Source organism: Chrysochloris asiatica, unplaced genomic scaffold (genome assembly GCF_000296735.1).
Source record: "Chrysochloris asiatica unplaced genomic scaffold, ChrAsi1.0 scaffold00049, whole genome shotgun sequence".
NCBI classification, from domain to species: Eukaryota; Metazoa; Chordata; class Mammalia; order Afrosoricida; family Chrysochloridae; genus Chrysochloris; species Chrysochloris asiatica.
The window spans coordinates 13,155,671-13,172,932 of NW_006408567.1; the positions used below are offsets into that span (position 1 = coordinate 13,155,671).

Genomic DNA, 17,262 nt, shown 5'->3' on the forward strand with positions numbered 1-17,262 from the left:
CATGATTCATACTATAAAAATGACATTCACATCCAACCAAATGTGACATGTCTGACAGCAACAATGGCATTACGCTACATTGATGCATGGATGTATACCTAATCTACCCTATTCTTTTAGTTAATTTTTAATACTATTGTGGACAGAACACAACGTTTACTTAAAATAAAATTTTGTTGTTGTTTTTTTAAAGGTAAAGAACATGAAAAGAATGGGAGAACATAGATATTTCAAATTCCTTCAATGAACTTTAAGCACAGGTTAAGTGTATGAGTGGACTTAGATTTATTTAAGTGAAACTTGTATATTTTTGGTGAAGGGGAGGGGGTTATATGAGACCTGGTGGTTCAGATTCCTACTAATGTCTTTCCTAACAACATGCCTCACAGTAAAAAAAAAAAAAAGCAAGCCTTTGAGAAAACTCAAAAGGTTTTCAAAATGAAAAACAGAAAGTGGTTAGTGTATGAAAACAGTTTGGAATCCAGAGACGCATTGAAAGCAGAGATGCATCTGTATCATAACGGGCCCCAAGTCGTGATGTGCTAGTCATACCTCTTCAGAAAGTTTGGGGTTCCAGGTCCACCCTGACAAAGGCCTCCCCAGAAACAGGGCCAGCCTGTTCCTGTGCATGCCCATGGGCACCTTTTTGGAAGGTGAGACTACAGGGCTCTCCATGGCACCTCGGCCAAGTCCCTCCCCCATCATCCCAAGTACAGGGAGTAAGAACCCTAGATAGAGGTAGCAAACTGAAGAGTCTACCTATGCATAAGTAGGTCTCCCCACTCTACAGTGAGGAGACAGTGTCACTGATATGTCTTTGTGGGGAAATGGAGTAATGCATCACCCAGCAGTTACAAAAATATATCCCCAAACCCTGGAAGTAGAGAAAGACTAAGTAGAGAAAGACCCTTTGGTTTAGGAAACTCAGAGGGTGGCTGACAGTGATTTCTGTACCCTCATAGCCTGGCTGTGGCTAGCCATTTCCAGTGGTCTCAGGGAGATGAACTGCCTTAGTCTTATCCAAGAAGACCAATTCCCAGAGATGCTGCCAGGACAGAGACTCATCTAGAACCACATCATGCATATACAAAAAGAGCCCATGGTGGTAGTGGTGGTTATGTGCTGTGGAGTCAGTTCTAGCTCATAGCGATGCTGTACTGGGTTTCCGAGGCTGTAAATCTTTAAGAGAGCAGAGAGCCTCATCTTCTCCCACGAAACAGCTGGTAGTTTCGAGCTGCTGACCTTGAGGTTAGCAGCCCGACTCACAACCACTACGCTAGGTCCCATTATAAGTACTGGCTCCCAATGTCACTCCAACAGGATTTTTCCATTTTTCACCAAGAGAACCACTTGGAGTTGGGGATGAGGGGCTGACTATCTTAGCCATTCGGGCCTTTGAAGCAGTGGCCAGAGTGTCTCCCGGATCACAGAAGTGCCAGGAAAAAAAGCTTATTTAGCTCTGAATATGAAACCCAAGCTACAAAAATCAAAATGTATAAATGTTTAATTAAATGTCTGGGGAAAAAAATAAAAAATCCAAAAACCCAACCAGCCCCACAACATTATGTGAATGCCATTAATTTTTAAATTTAGCATTCACATTTGTTTTGTTTGCTGCTGTTATTGTTAAGTGCCATGGAGTTGGTTCCAACTCATAGCAACCCTGTAGAGAGTTTCTGAGGAGCAGCCAGTGAGTTTGAACTGCCGACCATTTGGATCACAGTCCAGTGCTGATCCCACAGTGCCACACCAAGAGTCCTTATATATTGTTTGTTGTTGTTAAGTACCGTGGAGTCGGTTCTGACTCATAGTGACCCTGGTACAGGGTCCATAAATCTTTATGGAAGCAGAAAGCCTCATCTTCACCTACAGAATGGCTGGTAGTTTCAACTGCCAACCTTGAGGTTAGTAGCCTGATTCGTAACCACCACACTACCAGAGGTCCTTTAGATGTTACTAATTTCCAAAGGATTTTAAGACAAAATGCAAATAAGAGCTAAGGTTTTCCTTCCAACTTGAAGTCCTCTACAATCTCATAAAGTTAGCATCACCACTGTCTCTGTTTTGGGAGTTTCTGGCTGTCTGAAATTGTTAAGCACTCAACTAACTAAAAGGCTGGCAGCTTGAATGCACCCAGAGGTGCTTCGGAGACAGGTCTGGTGATCTGCTTCCCAAAGCTCACAGCCTTGAAAACCCTGTGATGCACACAGAGTTCTACTCTGCACATATGGGGTGGCCATGAATCGACATCGACTTTATACACCTAGTGATGTTGGTGGCGGTGGTAGTGTCCCTGTTTTATGGAGGCTCGGCCACGTGAGCTACCTGCATAGTTAGCAAGTAGGGATAAAATGGGGATCTCAACCTTTATTGCAACCCCAAGTTGATAGGGCACAAATCAGGGCCACAGGAAACCAAGTGAGTTATTCATAGATAATTTCAGAAGCATATTCTAATTTAGTAAAACATACAAAAAGGTACAGAAAAAGAATGATCATAATGTGTAATATAGGTATAGGTGAGTATGTTAGATAGTAGGCAGGATGGGGTCTCCCAGGGAAGGGGGCCTGGACGCTGGGGCCCCTCAGGGGCCCTGTTTGTGGAGAATCTTTTGCTGAAAATATTTTGTTACCCCTTTTGAGTGGGAGCTAATTTAGAGATTATCTCGTCCCATGGCCTGGTTCTGCAGAAGAGGAAAGCGAAGACTAAAGTGCTTAAGATAATTGTCCAGGTTTACACCCACTGACCGGGTGGCGCCAGAAAGAAAGCCGAGGTGCCCAGCTTCAGACTCTGGGAATCTTTTTACATGTTTTAAGATTAAGAAACTGAAGCCTAAATACAGACAGGAATTTTTTTTTTACTTCATATAATAAATTCTAACAAGGACTGTGATGTATTAGTTTATATCTTGACCTCTTGGCATTGAAAATAATGATCTGGTTTTGCAGCGTTCCAGGTGAAAAGATGGAATCAAGGTCATGGTGTAAGTTTCAGTTTATGTTCCTACTCTTCTCCCTGCATTGCACTGATAAAGTATATAGATCATCTCGTTGGGTTCTCGCTCGTATCTACAAAGAACTTTTATTGCTTTTTGCAACAGCACAAATACCATCTAAAAATCTTAGTGGCTTCTGTATAAGATGAGGCTGGCTACCAACAACTCACAAATCCTCCGTCACGTAAGTTGGATCCAATATGTTATCATTGCTTTGGGGGACAGAAGCCTGCTTCTTCCAGAGTTCTTTTACCTTCACATTCACCCTAGGGGACCCTTTTAGACGTAAGTTAAATTTAAAAACCAACAACAATAAAGAAAACACTGTTGCCATCAAGTTGACCTTGTTTCGAACTGCTGACCTTGTGGCTCGCAGCCTGATTCATAACCACTATGCTACCAGAGCTCCTTACGGAAGCAGAGTTGTGGTTGTTAAGTGCTGCTGAGTCGGTTCCGACCCATAGTGACCCTGTACAGGGTTTCCGAGGCTGTAAATCTTTACGGGAGCAGAACGCCTCATCTTTCTTCCACGGAGCGGCTGGCCATTACGAACAGCTGGCCCTGAAGGGTTCATAGCCCGATTCGTAACCACTACGCTACCAGAGCTCCTTTAAATCCACAGTGCTGCTGGGTGGGTTAACCTTTCAGTAGAGAAGTGCTTAACCATTTGTGTCACCCAGGGAACTTCACTCAAATTAAGTTAGTTCACTGAGAACTCAAGGATCACAGAAATCTGTATTCATATAACACTCTTCTTGGTATACCTTGGTAATACTAAAAATAATAAACAGAAAGAAATTTTGAAATTCTTTATAAATATTTTAGGCATGATTACTATTAATGCATTAAAAGCTGCTTTTGCCAAATCTTCAGTTGGGAAACTGAGCCCAGTGGGACATACAAAGGAACTTCATAAAAAGTGTGTGGAAAAAATATCATTATCTTTTAATTCCATTTTCCCAAGAACTTTTTGAAGCCCCTAAGAATGACCACCTTAACAAGGAAATGTATTTTTACATGGTGAAGAGGGGCTATAAGTAAGAAGAGCATTTATCTCCTTTCAATTGGGTGGTACAAATGGTTAAGCATTCAACTGCTAACCAAAAAGCTAGTGGTTTGAACCTATCCAGAGATGCCTCAAAAAAAAAAAAACCTGGTGACTCCTAGTGAGTTAAAGCAGACTGGGTGGCAACTGGTTCCCCTTTTTGCTTTTCATTTGGGAGTGAGGGGAGGAAGAGGTACACAAGTAACCACAGTGTTTGCCTCTTTTTCACCCCTTTATAGAGAATACTGGACTTTGAACCAGCCAATGCTCCTCATGCACAGCCATCAATCACCTATCAGCAGCGGTGCTAGGACGCTGAACAGGTTTCAGCAGAGTTTCCCAACTAAGAAAGATGAGGAAGAAAGGCCTGGTGATCTACTTCCAATAATTAGCCAGTGAAACCTCTGTGGGTCATAATGATATTAGTTATATCATGGAGATGGCACACACCTGGGCAGCATTTCTTTTTGGTGCTCATGAGGTCACCATGAGTAGTGTGTCAACAGTTACCGACAGCAATTATTCTTTGTATTTCAATTGTTGGGAGCAAATAACATTTTTCAAAGAATGACATATAGTTTTCAGTTTCATAAGAGCAGTCCATAAAACACAATGTCAACGTGTCCTACACTCTTCTGGTCAATTTTGTCTGAATACTTCTAGGCACAGTTTCCCCATCATTTTACAGGGACCTTTCATACATTCTGCTTTCTCATTTGAAACATGTTGTTGTTAAGTGCCGTCGAGTCGGTTTCAACCCATAGCGATCCTGAACAGGGTTCCCGAGGCTGTAAATCTTTACGGGAGCAGATCGCCTCATCTTTCTCCCACGGAGCAGCTGGTAGTTTCGAACTGCTGACCTTGTGGGTCGCAGCCCAATTCGTAACCACTACGCTACCAGAGCTCCTTTGAAACATAAGCTCACAAAATATAATGATTATGTTTCTTCTATATGTATTATAGACTTGTTACTTACATTCAAAATCATAAGAGAAAGTTCTACTTCTGAAACATAATCTCAACAAAGTTTCTTTTAAAAGCAACTGAATGATGAGAGGTTCTTCAATGGACATGTTTTAACTAGAACTCTCTATGAGGTCGCAATGGGTTGGAATTAACTCCACAGTAATTGGCTACTTTCTCACTGAAAAATATTTTGTCCACATGAAAGCTAGGATTTCAGAACATAGTGTGTTGTAAAGGTTCCAAGTAATAGCACAGCCTTGTTCTCCATCATTGTGACTTTCAAGATCTCAAGCCCAAAAGAGACACTCTGAAGGTTTCTTTTAATAGAAGGGCAGAAGTTGTCCCAGAAATGGCCAGTATTTGTTTTATTAACCTTCTGAATTTTTAATTAGGTTTCTCAGTATTCTAGATGTAATGGAATCTGCCCAGACAGGTGATGACTTATGATATTAGAATGATGGCCCAAACCAGGATGGAACCCCTAAGAAGTCAGAACCCAACCCCTAGTATTCTGCAACCTCCAAAGCAAAACGTCATCCTCCAAGGCACTGAACTAATTCACAAGTCCACAAAACATTGAGTTAAATACATTGAGAATACTGTTTAGATATTGAACCCACCCAGAAGTGTCATCGGAAGACAGGTATTTTCACCTGAGTGAGTAGGTTCTTGGCTGAAAGCAGAGAATACCAGAAAGATGTTTACCTGTGCTTTATTGACTAAACAAATGCCTTCGTTGTGTGAATCATGACAAGCTATGGACAGCATTGTGAAGTATCAGTACTCTGGAACACTTAATTGTGCTCATGAGGAACCTGTACATAGACCAAGAGGCAGTTGTTCGAACAAAACATGGACAACTGAATGGTTTAAAATTAGGAAAGGTATGCAACAGGGTTGTATTCTTTCACCACACTTATTCAACCTGTATGCTAAGCAAATAATCCGAGAAGCTGGGTTCTATGAAGAAAAACATGGCATCAGGATTGGAGGAAGACTCATTAACAACCTGCAATATGCAGATGATACAACCTTGCTTCCTGAAAGTGAAGAGGACTTAAAATACTTACTGATGAAGATCAAAGACCATAGCCTTCGGTATGGCTTGCATCTCAATGTAAACAACAACAACAAAAACCTCACCACTGAACGAACAAATAACATTCGTATCAATGGAGAAAAGACTGAAGTTGTCAAAGACTTCATTTTTCTTGGCTCAACCATCAACACTCAGGGAAGCAGCAGCCAAGAAATCAAATGACATATTGCATTGGGCAAATCTGCTGCATAAGACCGTTTTAAAATGTTGAAGAGCAAAGATGTCAGCTTGAGGACTAAGGTACGACTGACCCAAGCTATGGTATTTTCAATAACTGCATATGCGTGAGAAAGTTGGACAGTGAATAAGGAAGACCTAGAAGAATTGATGCCTTTGAGTTATGGTGTTGGAGGAGAATATTGAAAGTACCATGGACTGCCAAAAGAACCAACAGATCTGTCTTAGGAGAAGTGCAGTAGGCCAGGATGGCCACACTTCGTGTCTCATACTTTGGACATATTGGCAGGAGGGATCAGTCACTGGAGAGGGCTATCATGTTTGGTAAGGTGTAGGGTCAGAGGAAAAGAGGAAGACCCCTAGAGAGATGGGCTGGCAAAGTGTCAGCATCAATGGGCTCAGTGTGGCAGCAATTGTGAGGTTGGCTCAGGACTGAGCAGTGTTTTGTTCTGTTGTACACAGGGTCGCTATGAGTCAGTACCGACTCAATGGCACCTAACAACAACAACAACAAGGTATTTCAATTGGTATCTCAACATTATTACATGAGAGGGTTTCCAAAAGTTCACAGAAAAACGGAATTGAAAGATAATATAATTGTTCTGTGAGCTCTTGGAAGTCCTCTGGTATAGTTACAGTAAATTGTAAACACATGAATTAATAAAAATATTAAAAATAAAAACAAGTTTTAAATAGACTTTCTTTGAAAAATCCTCTCCCTATATTTCTCAAGCTTCACAAGAATGCTTATATTTAATATGTTGGCACGCTTGGAAGTGTTTCACTTACTAGCTGCAAACACTGTTCTTTTCCACACCCCCTGGCCTAGCGCTGCTCCTGTGAGCACACCTCAGCTGAGAGAGCCTCCTGAGAGCGTTCTGTCAAGGTCCTGGAATGACACAAGTAGTTTGCACCTGACTACTAACCTGATATGGTGCTGCAGAATAAGCACTGGACTGCAAGGCCAGTTTGAACTTCAAGGTCCGCGGTTCAGACTCACCTGCCGCTCCTTGGAAACTCTACCTAGGGTCACTATGATTCACAACCGACTCGATGGCATTTACTAACAACAACAATTAATCTAAAGCTTGATGATTCAAACTTATCCAGAAATGCCATGGAAGAAACACCTGGAAACTTGCTTCCATATTCCCATTAATCCATTGCCCTTGAGTCAATTCCAACACATAGGAACCCTATCAGGCAGAACGGATCTTCCCCTAGGGTTTCTAAAGCTGTAATCTTCAGGGAAGCTGACTGCCATAGCTGGTGAGTTCCTATTACTGACTTTTCAGTTTGCAGCCAAGCGCTTACCCACTGTGCCACCACAACTTTTCTATAAAGACTCATTCAATGCAAGGTTGGCACAGACCTTCAATATGTAAAACAGTGAAGAGAAGCACACTCAACCGAGGTATGGTTGTGTACGACTAGGTATCCAGAGCTTTTCATTCCACTTCTGGTTCTACCAACAATTAGTTATTTCACAGCCCAGGAAATCATTTCATGTCTCTGACTTAGGGCTAATGGTCTACCTCTCATAATCTTTAATTTCATGAAACAAGAGAACTTCTCCAAAACCAGGGTCATTTTACCATCACCCAGAGACCATGGCACCATAATGATAAAAGGGTGGTTTTATAAAGGTCTAGGATTCCTGGTGTGGCACTGTAGGATCAGCACTGGACTGCAAACCACAAGGTTAGTGGTTCAAATCCACCAGCCACTTTTTGGTGGTTACGAGTACATCAGCGTTTAGAAAGTACCAGCTGCTCTGTGGGAGAAAGATGAGGCTTTCTGTTCCCATAAAGATTTACAGCCTCAGAAACCCCATGCAGGGTCACTATGAGTCAGAACGGACTCCACTGCACATAGGCACCACCACCATACAGGGTTGCTATGAGTCAGAACCAACTCGACTGCACTTAACAACATAAAGGTCTTTAAGAGTGACTGAGCAGATTTGCATCAAAGGAAAGACGTTCCAACCTAGAACAAGATGTTCAAATAGGGGAGTCCCTGGGAGGCACAAACAGTTAAGCACTCGACTACTGACCACAAGATTGGCGGTTCGAACCCACCCACAGAAGGGACTCAGATGGCAAGCCTGATGATCCGCTTCCAAACTATAACCTTGAACATTCTGAGAGGAAAAGTTCTCACACTTGAGTCATGAGTCAGAATCTATTTAATAAAAACAAACAATAAGATACCCAAATAAGAAGGAAATGGCATGTTAATATTAGCAGTGATGGTTCACCATTGTGTCATGGGTGAACAGAAAAGTCAGCTTTACCCAGAGCATCCTGGGAGCATTCTGTGCATTTGACTTACTTCTAGAAGGCCCTCATGAAATGTGAGACGATCTATCTGGGGCTATGGCATCTCTTTATATTGGAGTGATCCTTATTACCACCCTCTAGCCACCAAATTCAACTCGATAGCAAAGACTGTGAAAATGGGTACCTCTTTGTAGCAAATCCCTTCTGTCTGCTCAAAGGACCCTTCTCAATAACGACTGTTCTCTTAAGTTATAAAACAGCAAGAGGCAGAGTAAACTGTATATCCACACAGGCAGTTACAACCGCCCAGACGTATTTTCCCCCCTGGCTGCCAATTCTTAAAAGTCTAAGCAGTCACCATTTGTTTCTGAAGTTCAGCCACCTTGCTAGTTCTTTGAATGTGGCAGGAAATGCTGGGGGTGGGGCTCAAACCGTCATTCTTTTATACATGAGAGAAAAACAGAAGTAGAAGGTATATCAAGGGATCACCTGCTTAACGCTTTTCCTCCAGGTAGATGTTGATAGCTATGTGATGCAAGGGGTTAGTGCACTTGGCTGATAACCAAAAGGTTGGAAGTTTAAGTCTACCCAGAAGTGCCCAGGAAGAAAGGCCTGAGAGTCCCCACAGGACCCACCACAAGAAGGTGCTCTCAAGGGGCCAGGCCCAGGAGGAGCAGGAGGGTTGTTCTAAGGGTATCATGACATTTCCCAAGTTCGTTCTCTGCGCCAGGCATGCAGCAATGGTTTCGTACAATCACATAAAGAAACTCTCATTATTATCCCTATTTTGCAGATGAAGAAACTGAGGTTTAGAGAACCTCTGTAATTTGCTTAAGGCCTAAGTGTCTAAACCAGCACTCCACTTATTTTACCCCAGGCCCCAAATTCTTAACCATTTCATTTTATAACCTCCCACTAGCCCAGCTTCCAGGAATAGCAGAAACCTGGCTTTCAATATCTTTTACCCCAGAAGAAAGAATACTGATTTTCTGCCAGGGACTTGATAAGATTTGGAAGTGTTGAAATGCTGGGTGGGGGCTCTAGCTAGCTCCACCAACCTTAGAACTGTAAACCAACCACAGATCCTGGTGAAGGGTGTGGCTCTGGAAAAGAGAGTTACTCTCATGTTTACTCAAAGATAGTCATTAAGTCACTATGAAGACATCTTTCCTGCAGACTAAACAACCCCACTGCTTTTTAAAAAGCTTTCCTCACAGGAGCTATTTTCTTTGGTAGCAACGTTCTATATTTACTGGTTTTCCCCCAGGCACTTTTCTACCCTCCTACTCTCTATTTAAAACCTTCCTGTAATAAGATTTTGATCTGTGTCACAGAAAGAAAAGGGTCATTTCCATAGTTTTCATCTCAGTGCCTTAACACAATGAATAAAAGGACAGCTTCAATGGCAATTAGCCACTTGTGGTCCATTTTGACATTCACCCCATTGCCTGGCCAGTCTTCTTCTGTCTAATGTTCGTTTCTGATCTTGTTGAACCTCACATTGTATTTGAGGGGCTTGTCTGCTATGCACCTGGGTCAGTTAGTTTTCTTTCTGTTTGCTAAGAGAGGCTTCTAGAAGAGCCAAGTTCTTCGAGGTCTTCTTTGAGAAGCGAGAGTGTTGACTATGAAATTCTTTCTCTCAGCAGGAGCCTGCTGTCCCCCTTGGGCTGTAGTTTTAGCCACATTTGAGGTGATGCTAGTGAAAGTCCCAGGATTCTGAGACACGGTCCCTGAGTTTACGGGCCTGGGGGATACACTGGCCCAAGGGGCTTACTTACTTCGAGGTTCCCTGGGTCCATCTACGGTGATTTTGATGGCTCTGTGGTAGGTGGCGACTTGCGGTGGGTTAGTGAAGACAGTGATGGTCAGAGTGAAGCTTTTCCCTGTGAGAACACAAAAGTGAACAAAAATGAATGAGGTGGTGGGTCTGAATGTATCTGTTGTGTGTGATTGGTCATTAATTGATGCTCTCTGACCCTCAAACTTGAAAGGGGAGAGCGACTTAGCACACACACACACACAACACCACACTGTTGTTGATTCTGCCTCACAGCGGCCCAATAGAGCAGAATAGAAATGCCCCCATAGGGTTTCAAAGGCTGTAGTCTACAGAAGCAGACTGCCCCATCATTCTCCTACAGAGCAGCTGCTGGATTAGCAGCCAAGTGCCTAATCACTGCACCACCATGCCTTTGACTCAGCACAAAATTCACTGCCATCAAGTTGCTTCCAATTCATAGTGACCTTAGATAGGGTTTCTGAGGCTGCTAATCTTAACAGGAGCAGACAGACTTATCTTTCTCCTGATGGGTTTGAACTGCGGTTAGCAGTCTAACACCTAACTCACAGTGCCACCAGCGGTCCTTGACTCAGCACAAGTAACTGGCTTTCTCAGTCTTCCCTGATTGACTTTGCTTAAATACTGGCATTTGTTTTTGTAGAAGCCTGGACAGCTCAAGTGGCTTTCAATCAGCTGCTAATCAAATTGCTCTCCACAGAGGTTGAATCCTTGGAGTCTAAAAGTTGGTGGTTCAAAGTCTCCCAGAGGTTTTGCAGGAGAAAGGTCTGGTGAATGCCTTCTGTAAAGATTACAGCCAAGAAAACTCTGTGTTCTACTCTGTAGCACACAGGAAGTGCAAACAGCTTAAGAGCTCAGCTGCTAACCAAAAGATCAGAGGTTCAACTCCACCCAGCGGCATTTCCAAAGACAAGTCCGGCAACCTACTTCTGAAAAATCCATAGCGGAAATCTCCACGGTACATGGTATACTCTGACAAGGATTGTTGTTGTTAAGTGCCATTGAGTCGATTCTGACCCATAGAGACCCTGTTTAGAGTTTCCGAGGAGCAGCTGGTGAGCTTGAACCACCAAACGGATTTGCAGTCTGGCACATTAACCCACAGCACCACACTAGGACTCCCTGACAAGGACAGTGTCACCAAAAGTTGGAATTAACGCTACAGCAACTGGTTTGCACGTCACATGATTATATGGCTTTAATGTAACCATTAATGAATAACACAGGATTGAGAGAAATTAAGAGTTTACTTTCTTTCAAGTCAAGACTCCAGGGATCCAACCTCTGTGGAGAGTAATTTGGTAGTGTCTAACAAATGTCTTATCAAAAAGCCTCAAAAACCAAATACAGGCTCGCTATGAATTGAAGCCAACTCCATAGCACTTAACAACAACAATATTAAAACGTACAATGCACATATCTTTTGAACCAGCAATTCCACTTTTAGAAATTTATCCCACAAATATACTTCCACAAATACTGAATAAACATGGATATTCTTTCGAGCGTTTTGTAGTTGATATCATTAAATAAATGGGGGCCATTAGAATTTAAATAAGAGACTGACTTAAATAAATTATGTAAAATGGAACCTACAACTGTTGTTAAAATAATGAGGCAACTCTATATAGGTTGATATGGAACTATCTTCACATGTACTCTACGTGAAAAAAAGCAAAGAACAGGAATATATGGGTTATGAGGGATAATTGGGAAAATTCCATTATATTTTAATTTCTTTTTTTCCCCATAGATATGTGTATACACACACACACACACACACACATACATACATACAGTATAATCATTCTCCCTGAATAGTGCAAATAGTTAAGCGCTTGACTACTAAACAGAAATGCTTTGAAAGAAAGATCTTGCAATCTGTTGCCAAAAGATCATAGTCATTCAAAACTCTACGGAGCACCGCTCTACTCTGACACCTGGAATCATCAACAGTAACTGGTTTGGATTTGGGGCATCATTATGGCTCACTGGTGGAATTCTTGCCTTCAATGACCACGTTCAATTCCTGGCCAATGTATCTGGTCCAGCCAGTGAATGGAGGCTGTGTTGCTATAATGCTGAACAAGTTTCAGTAGAACTTTCAGACAAAGATGGAATAGGAAGAAAGGCCTCATAATCTATGTCCAAAAATCAGCCAATGAAAACATTCTAGATCACAATGGTCTGATCAGTAACCAATCCTGGGGATGGTATAGGACTGGGCGGCATTTTGATCCATTGTATGTGAGGTCACCATGAGTTGATGATCAACTCAATGACAGCGAACAGCAACAGGGTTGTTTTAGTACATGTATGGTTAAAGGAGCTCTGGTAGCATAGTGGTTACAAATCTGGCTGCTAACCTCAAGGTCGGCAGTTCTAAACTACCAGCTATCCCGTGGGAGAAAGATGAGACGTTCTGCTCCTGTAAAGATTTGCAGCCTCGGAAACCCTGTGTGGAGTCACTATGAGTTGGAACCTAGTCCACAGTACTTAACAACAACATGGTTATAGAAGTAACGTATTCGTATTTAGTAACGTATTTGTTATGGGAGCAGAAAGCTGACATTTTCCCTCTTTCTTTCTTGTTCTCTCTCTCTCATCCACATATATGCTGTTGTTGAGTGCCATTGAGTCGGTTTTCTGACTCACAGTGACGCTGTATAGGGTTTTCGAGTCCTGGTGTGGCTCTGTGGGTAATGCACCAGACTGCAAAACCATTTGAACTGCAAGGTTGGCAGTTCAAGCTCACTAACTACTCTTGGAAACCCTATACAGGGTCGCTTTGGGTCGGAACCGACTCAACAGCACTTAACAACAACAACATATGCATAGAACCTCTGGAAAGAGACACAAAAACGAAAAGTAGTAGCACTCTTGGGGGAAAACTGGGCATTTATGGAAGATGAGCAAATGAGAAATTTACTTTTATTATTAGTTTTGTACCTTTGAAATTGCATCATTTACTACTGATTAAAAAAATAATTTCTTTAGAAAAAGACTCCAGAGAATCACAGGATCAGATACGGAACTTTCTACTCCTCTTTTTTAAATCTCAGAGCAGAAAGAAGTAAGAAAAAGAAACCATTATCTATCTATCCCTTCTAACTTTGTAGGTCTGAGGATTAGGAAAGTTAGAATTTCTAAGACTGAAGATAGGCTAAATTAGAATTATTCTCTCTGTATTTTTAAGATACCAATTCTTGATTGATTAAAAATGTTTTTTAAATGTCATATATTAGAGACATTCATGGGATTAGCCAGTCAATTCTGACTTAGTGATTCTATATACGGTTTGCAAGACTGTAAATCTTTATGAGAGCAGACAGCCTCATCTTCCTCCCAGGGAGTGGCTACTGGGTTTGAACTACCAACTTTACAATTAGCAGCCTGGTGCTTAATCCACAGCACCACCAGGGCTTCTTACAGTCAATAAAGAGACATAAATCTCCCATCCTCCACACACACAGAAAAAGCCATGTCAGTTGCTATCAAGTTGATTCTGACTTCTGTGACCACCCCCAGTCTCATAAAATAAGCAAGATAGACTTTATTATCCTCAATCAATAGGTGCTGATACTAAAGCTTGTTGTTGTTGTTAAGTGTTGTGGAGTCGGTTCTGACTGATAACGATCCTGTGTATGGTTTCTGAGGAGTGGCTGGTGAGTCCGAACTGCTGACCTTGTGGTTCAAACTGTTCTTGCAGTCTAGTGCATTAACCCTCAGTGGCACACCAGGACTCCATACTAAAGCTTGCTGGTGGTGGTGGTGGTGGTGGTGGTGGTTATGTGCCGTGGAGTCGGTTCTGACTCATAGCAACCCTGCACAGGGTTTCTGAGGCTGCAAATCTTTATGGAGGCAGAAAGCCTCATCCTTCTCCCACGGAACAGCTGGTAGTTTCGAACTGCTGACCCTGAGGTTAGCAGCCTGATTCATAACCACTATGCTACCAGAGCTCCTTATACTAAAGCTTGTTATTGTTGTTGTTGTTAGGTGCCATCAACTCAGTACCAACTCATAGCGACCCTATCTATGTACAACAGAATGAACCACTGCTCGATCCTGGGCCAACCTCACAATTGTTGCCACACTTGAGCCCACTGATGCTGCTACTTTGCCATTCCATCTTGCTGGGGGTCTTTTTCTCTGACCTTACCAAACATGATAACCTTCTCTAGCGACTGGTCCCTCTTGACAGCTTAGAGAGGTTAAATCATTTGTCTGAAGTCACACAGCTCATAGACAAAGCAGAACCTAGGCCTCTCAGTTTTCCCCTCTTTACTGTTTCCCACATTATTGCCACCAAGGTCATAAACTCCTACTAGAAAAGTCAATGGCGTCAGCACTAGGAATCTTCACTAGTGGTACTTTATCCAAGCTCTACTGCTGCCCGAGGAAGTGAAAATATTTCCAGCAACTCTAATGTACACAAATTGTTACTCAACAGTTAACTGTAAATCTGGGTTAGAGTTCAATAGTGGTTTCTTAGTGAGTTGAATTTGGGCTTCTGGCAGTCAAGTGCTTAGTGACCTCTCCCTGGTTAACCACAGACTGGCCTATTTGATCAGGAATTAAATTCACCCAATGTGAATATTTTTTAAGTTGCTGCTCATAATTAATAATTCTATTATTTTATGCCCAACATTTTACGTCCATTGGCAAGATGTTTCCATCCATTAAAAGCTGCTAAGTTTTGGGGCATATAGCTGCAGCAGTGGTAGTATTCCTATCTTCCATGCGCGAGACCTGGGTTCGATTCCAGGACAATGTACTTCAATCAAAGCCGCCATCCATCTGTCCATGGAGACTTGCATGTTGTTATGATGCTTACCAGGTGTTAGCAGTTTAAGACTAAGGTGAACTAGGAAGAAAGACCTGGTGATCCACTTCTGAAAAATCATTTACTAAAAACCTTATGGATCTCAGCAGTCCAATCTGCACTGGATCATGGGATGGCTCAGGACTCAGCCGTGTGTCTTTCCAGGGTTGCTATGAGATGGGGCCTGACTGGATGGCCGCTAACAACAATGATAAAGAATGCAGTAATTCTGGCAATTGTTCTTCCAATGGGCTCTTCTTGCTTAGCTTGCAGTACCTAGAGTCAACTTATTACCTTACAGACTAGGATGACTGTTTCTCATAGTGGTCATGTGCTATTTTTCCATGACGTGAAAACTCTGCCTTTAATTCCTTTATACTCTTCCGACCAGATCTGGCCCTATACTTGACAACTGGCTACCAATAGTCAGTGCACACTTGTCACTGATGTTCCTGGTGAGGATGGGAGGAGGGGAGAGTGTCTCTGCTACAGGTTTCCCAGGCCCTCCCTCTGAGTTCTGAGACACAGCAGGTCTTGGCCAGCACACGCACAAGTGGTGACTGTACCCTGGAGCGCCCTGATGTTATTAGCAAGCTTCCCTCATTAAAATGACCTGTGGGCCTGGAATCTTAAGTGTGTGGGTGTGGAGAGAGAAAGACTCTCAAGTGTTTTTCTCAGGAGGCTGCAGCTAGAGTAGTAAGGTGGCAGAGAGGAGCACATGAGGACAGATGGGTTAAGTGACTGAAAACAAACCAAATCTGTGCCGTCAAGTCACCGCCAGCTTGTGGAGACCCTCACATGTGGCAGAGTAGAACTGCTCCATAGGGTTTTCTTGCCTGTAATTGTTATGTAGGAGCCCAGGTGGTACAGTGGTTAAGCACTGATTGCTAACTGAAAGAAAAGTCGCTGGTTCAAACCCACCAGCCACTCACCAGAGTGAAGTGTCCATAAAGACTGACAGCCTCGGAGACGATATGGAGAAGTTCTACTCAGCTGTATAGAGAGGGATGCTATGACTAAGCACAGACCTGACAGTCGTGTGTTTGGTTTGGTTTTTAATATTTATGGAAGCAGATCACCAGGCTTTTCTTCCAGCTTTTACATTAGTAGTCAGGCACAACCTGCTTGCAACACACAGAGATCTAGCAAACCCTAAAACTGGCTCTTCAGGACCCACGGCAGGTGTGGGAGACCTGGGTTACCAGAGAGAGAATCCCTGCTCATGCCTGTAGCCTTTATACTAGCTTTATATTCCTGGTTGTCAGGTTCAAAGGCCCTGGGGTCAAGAAAAAGCTATGGCCTTGGCCCCTGACATGACCTTGTGTATGCTGATGAAAGGCTACCACTTTGGACCCTTGAGGGCAAGCTGAGGGTCGGGCTGTCTGTGAGGGGATGGTATGAAGAAGAGGCTAAAGAAAGAGGTGGAAATGTGACTTCCACTGGCAGAAGCTGACCAAACCAGCTGTATCATTTCTGACCATAGGCTGGATTCCAGGAGGAATTCTACTTAGAGGCACACATACTAGGATGGAAAGAAATGACAGGGCATGCTTTGATTAAAGTGGTGAAAGGCAAGAAGCCAATTGTAACAACAGTTCATGGAGGTGGAAATGCAGAGAGTGATAGTCAAGAGGCTGGACTCTCCAGTTGGACAGTTCAAGTTCTTGCTCTGCCATGTGCTAGCTGTAGGACCATGCACAAGTCTCAGTTTTGTCATTTGTAAAGTGGGGATAACCACATTACAAATGTAATTGATGAGCAGAAAAGGAATCGCTCAGTAAGTGTTACTTTGGTGGTGCTTATGTGCCGTGGAGTCTGTTCTGACTCATAGTGACCCTGCACTGGGTTTCCAATGCTGTAAATCTTTATGGGAGCAGAAAGCCTCATCTTTCTCCCACGGAACAGCTGGCAGTTTTGAACTGCTGACCTTGGGGTTTGCAGCCCGATTTGTAACCACTATGCTTCCAGAGGTACTTTAGTTATCATTAAAGATGCTTCAGATGTTAAAGATAAGCTTGATTCCTCCCGTAAAGAACCAGAATGGTGAGAAATTCTGCAAGGAGGAGCTGGGGATACAG

The 17,262-nt window shown here is 42.8% G+C and overlaps 1 protein-coding gene across 2 annotated transcripts in view; it reads right to left on the reverse strand.

Moving 5' to 3' along the window:
- RUNX1 (runt-related transcription factor 1) overlaps positions 1 to 17,262 on the reverse strand; it is a 353,781-nt gene that overhangs the window by 82,317 nt on the left and 254,202 nt on the right. For both annotated transcript variants that reach the window (XM_006862559.1, XM_006862560.1), the window contains one exon: positions 10,343 to 10,447. In XM_006862559.1, the coding sequence (XP_006862621.1) occupies positions 10,343 to 10,447 (105 nt within the window). The remainder of the gene's footprint in view (positions 1 to 10,342; positions 10,448 to 17,262) is intronic.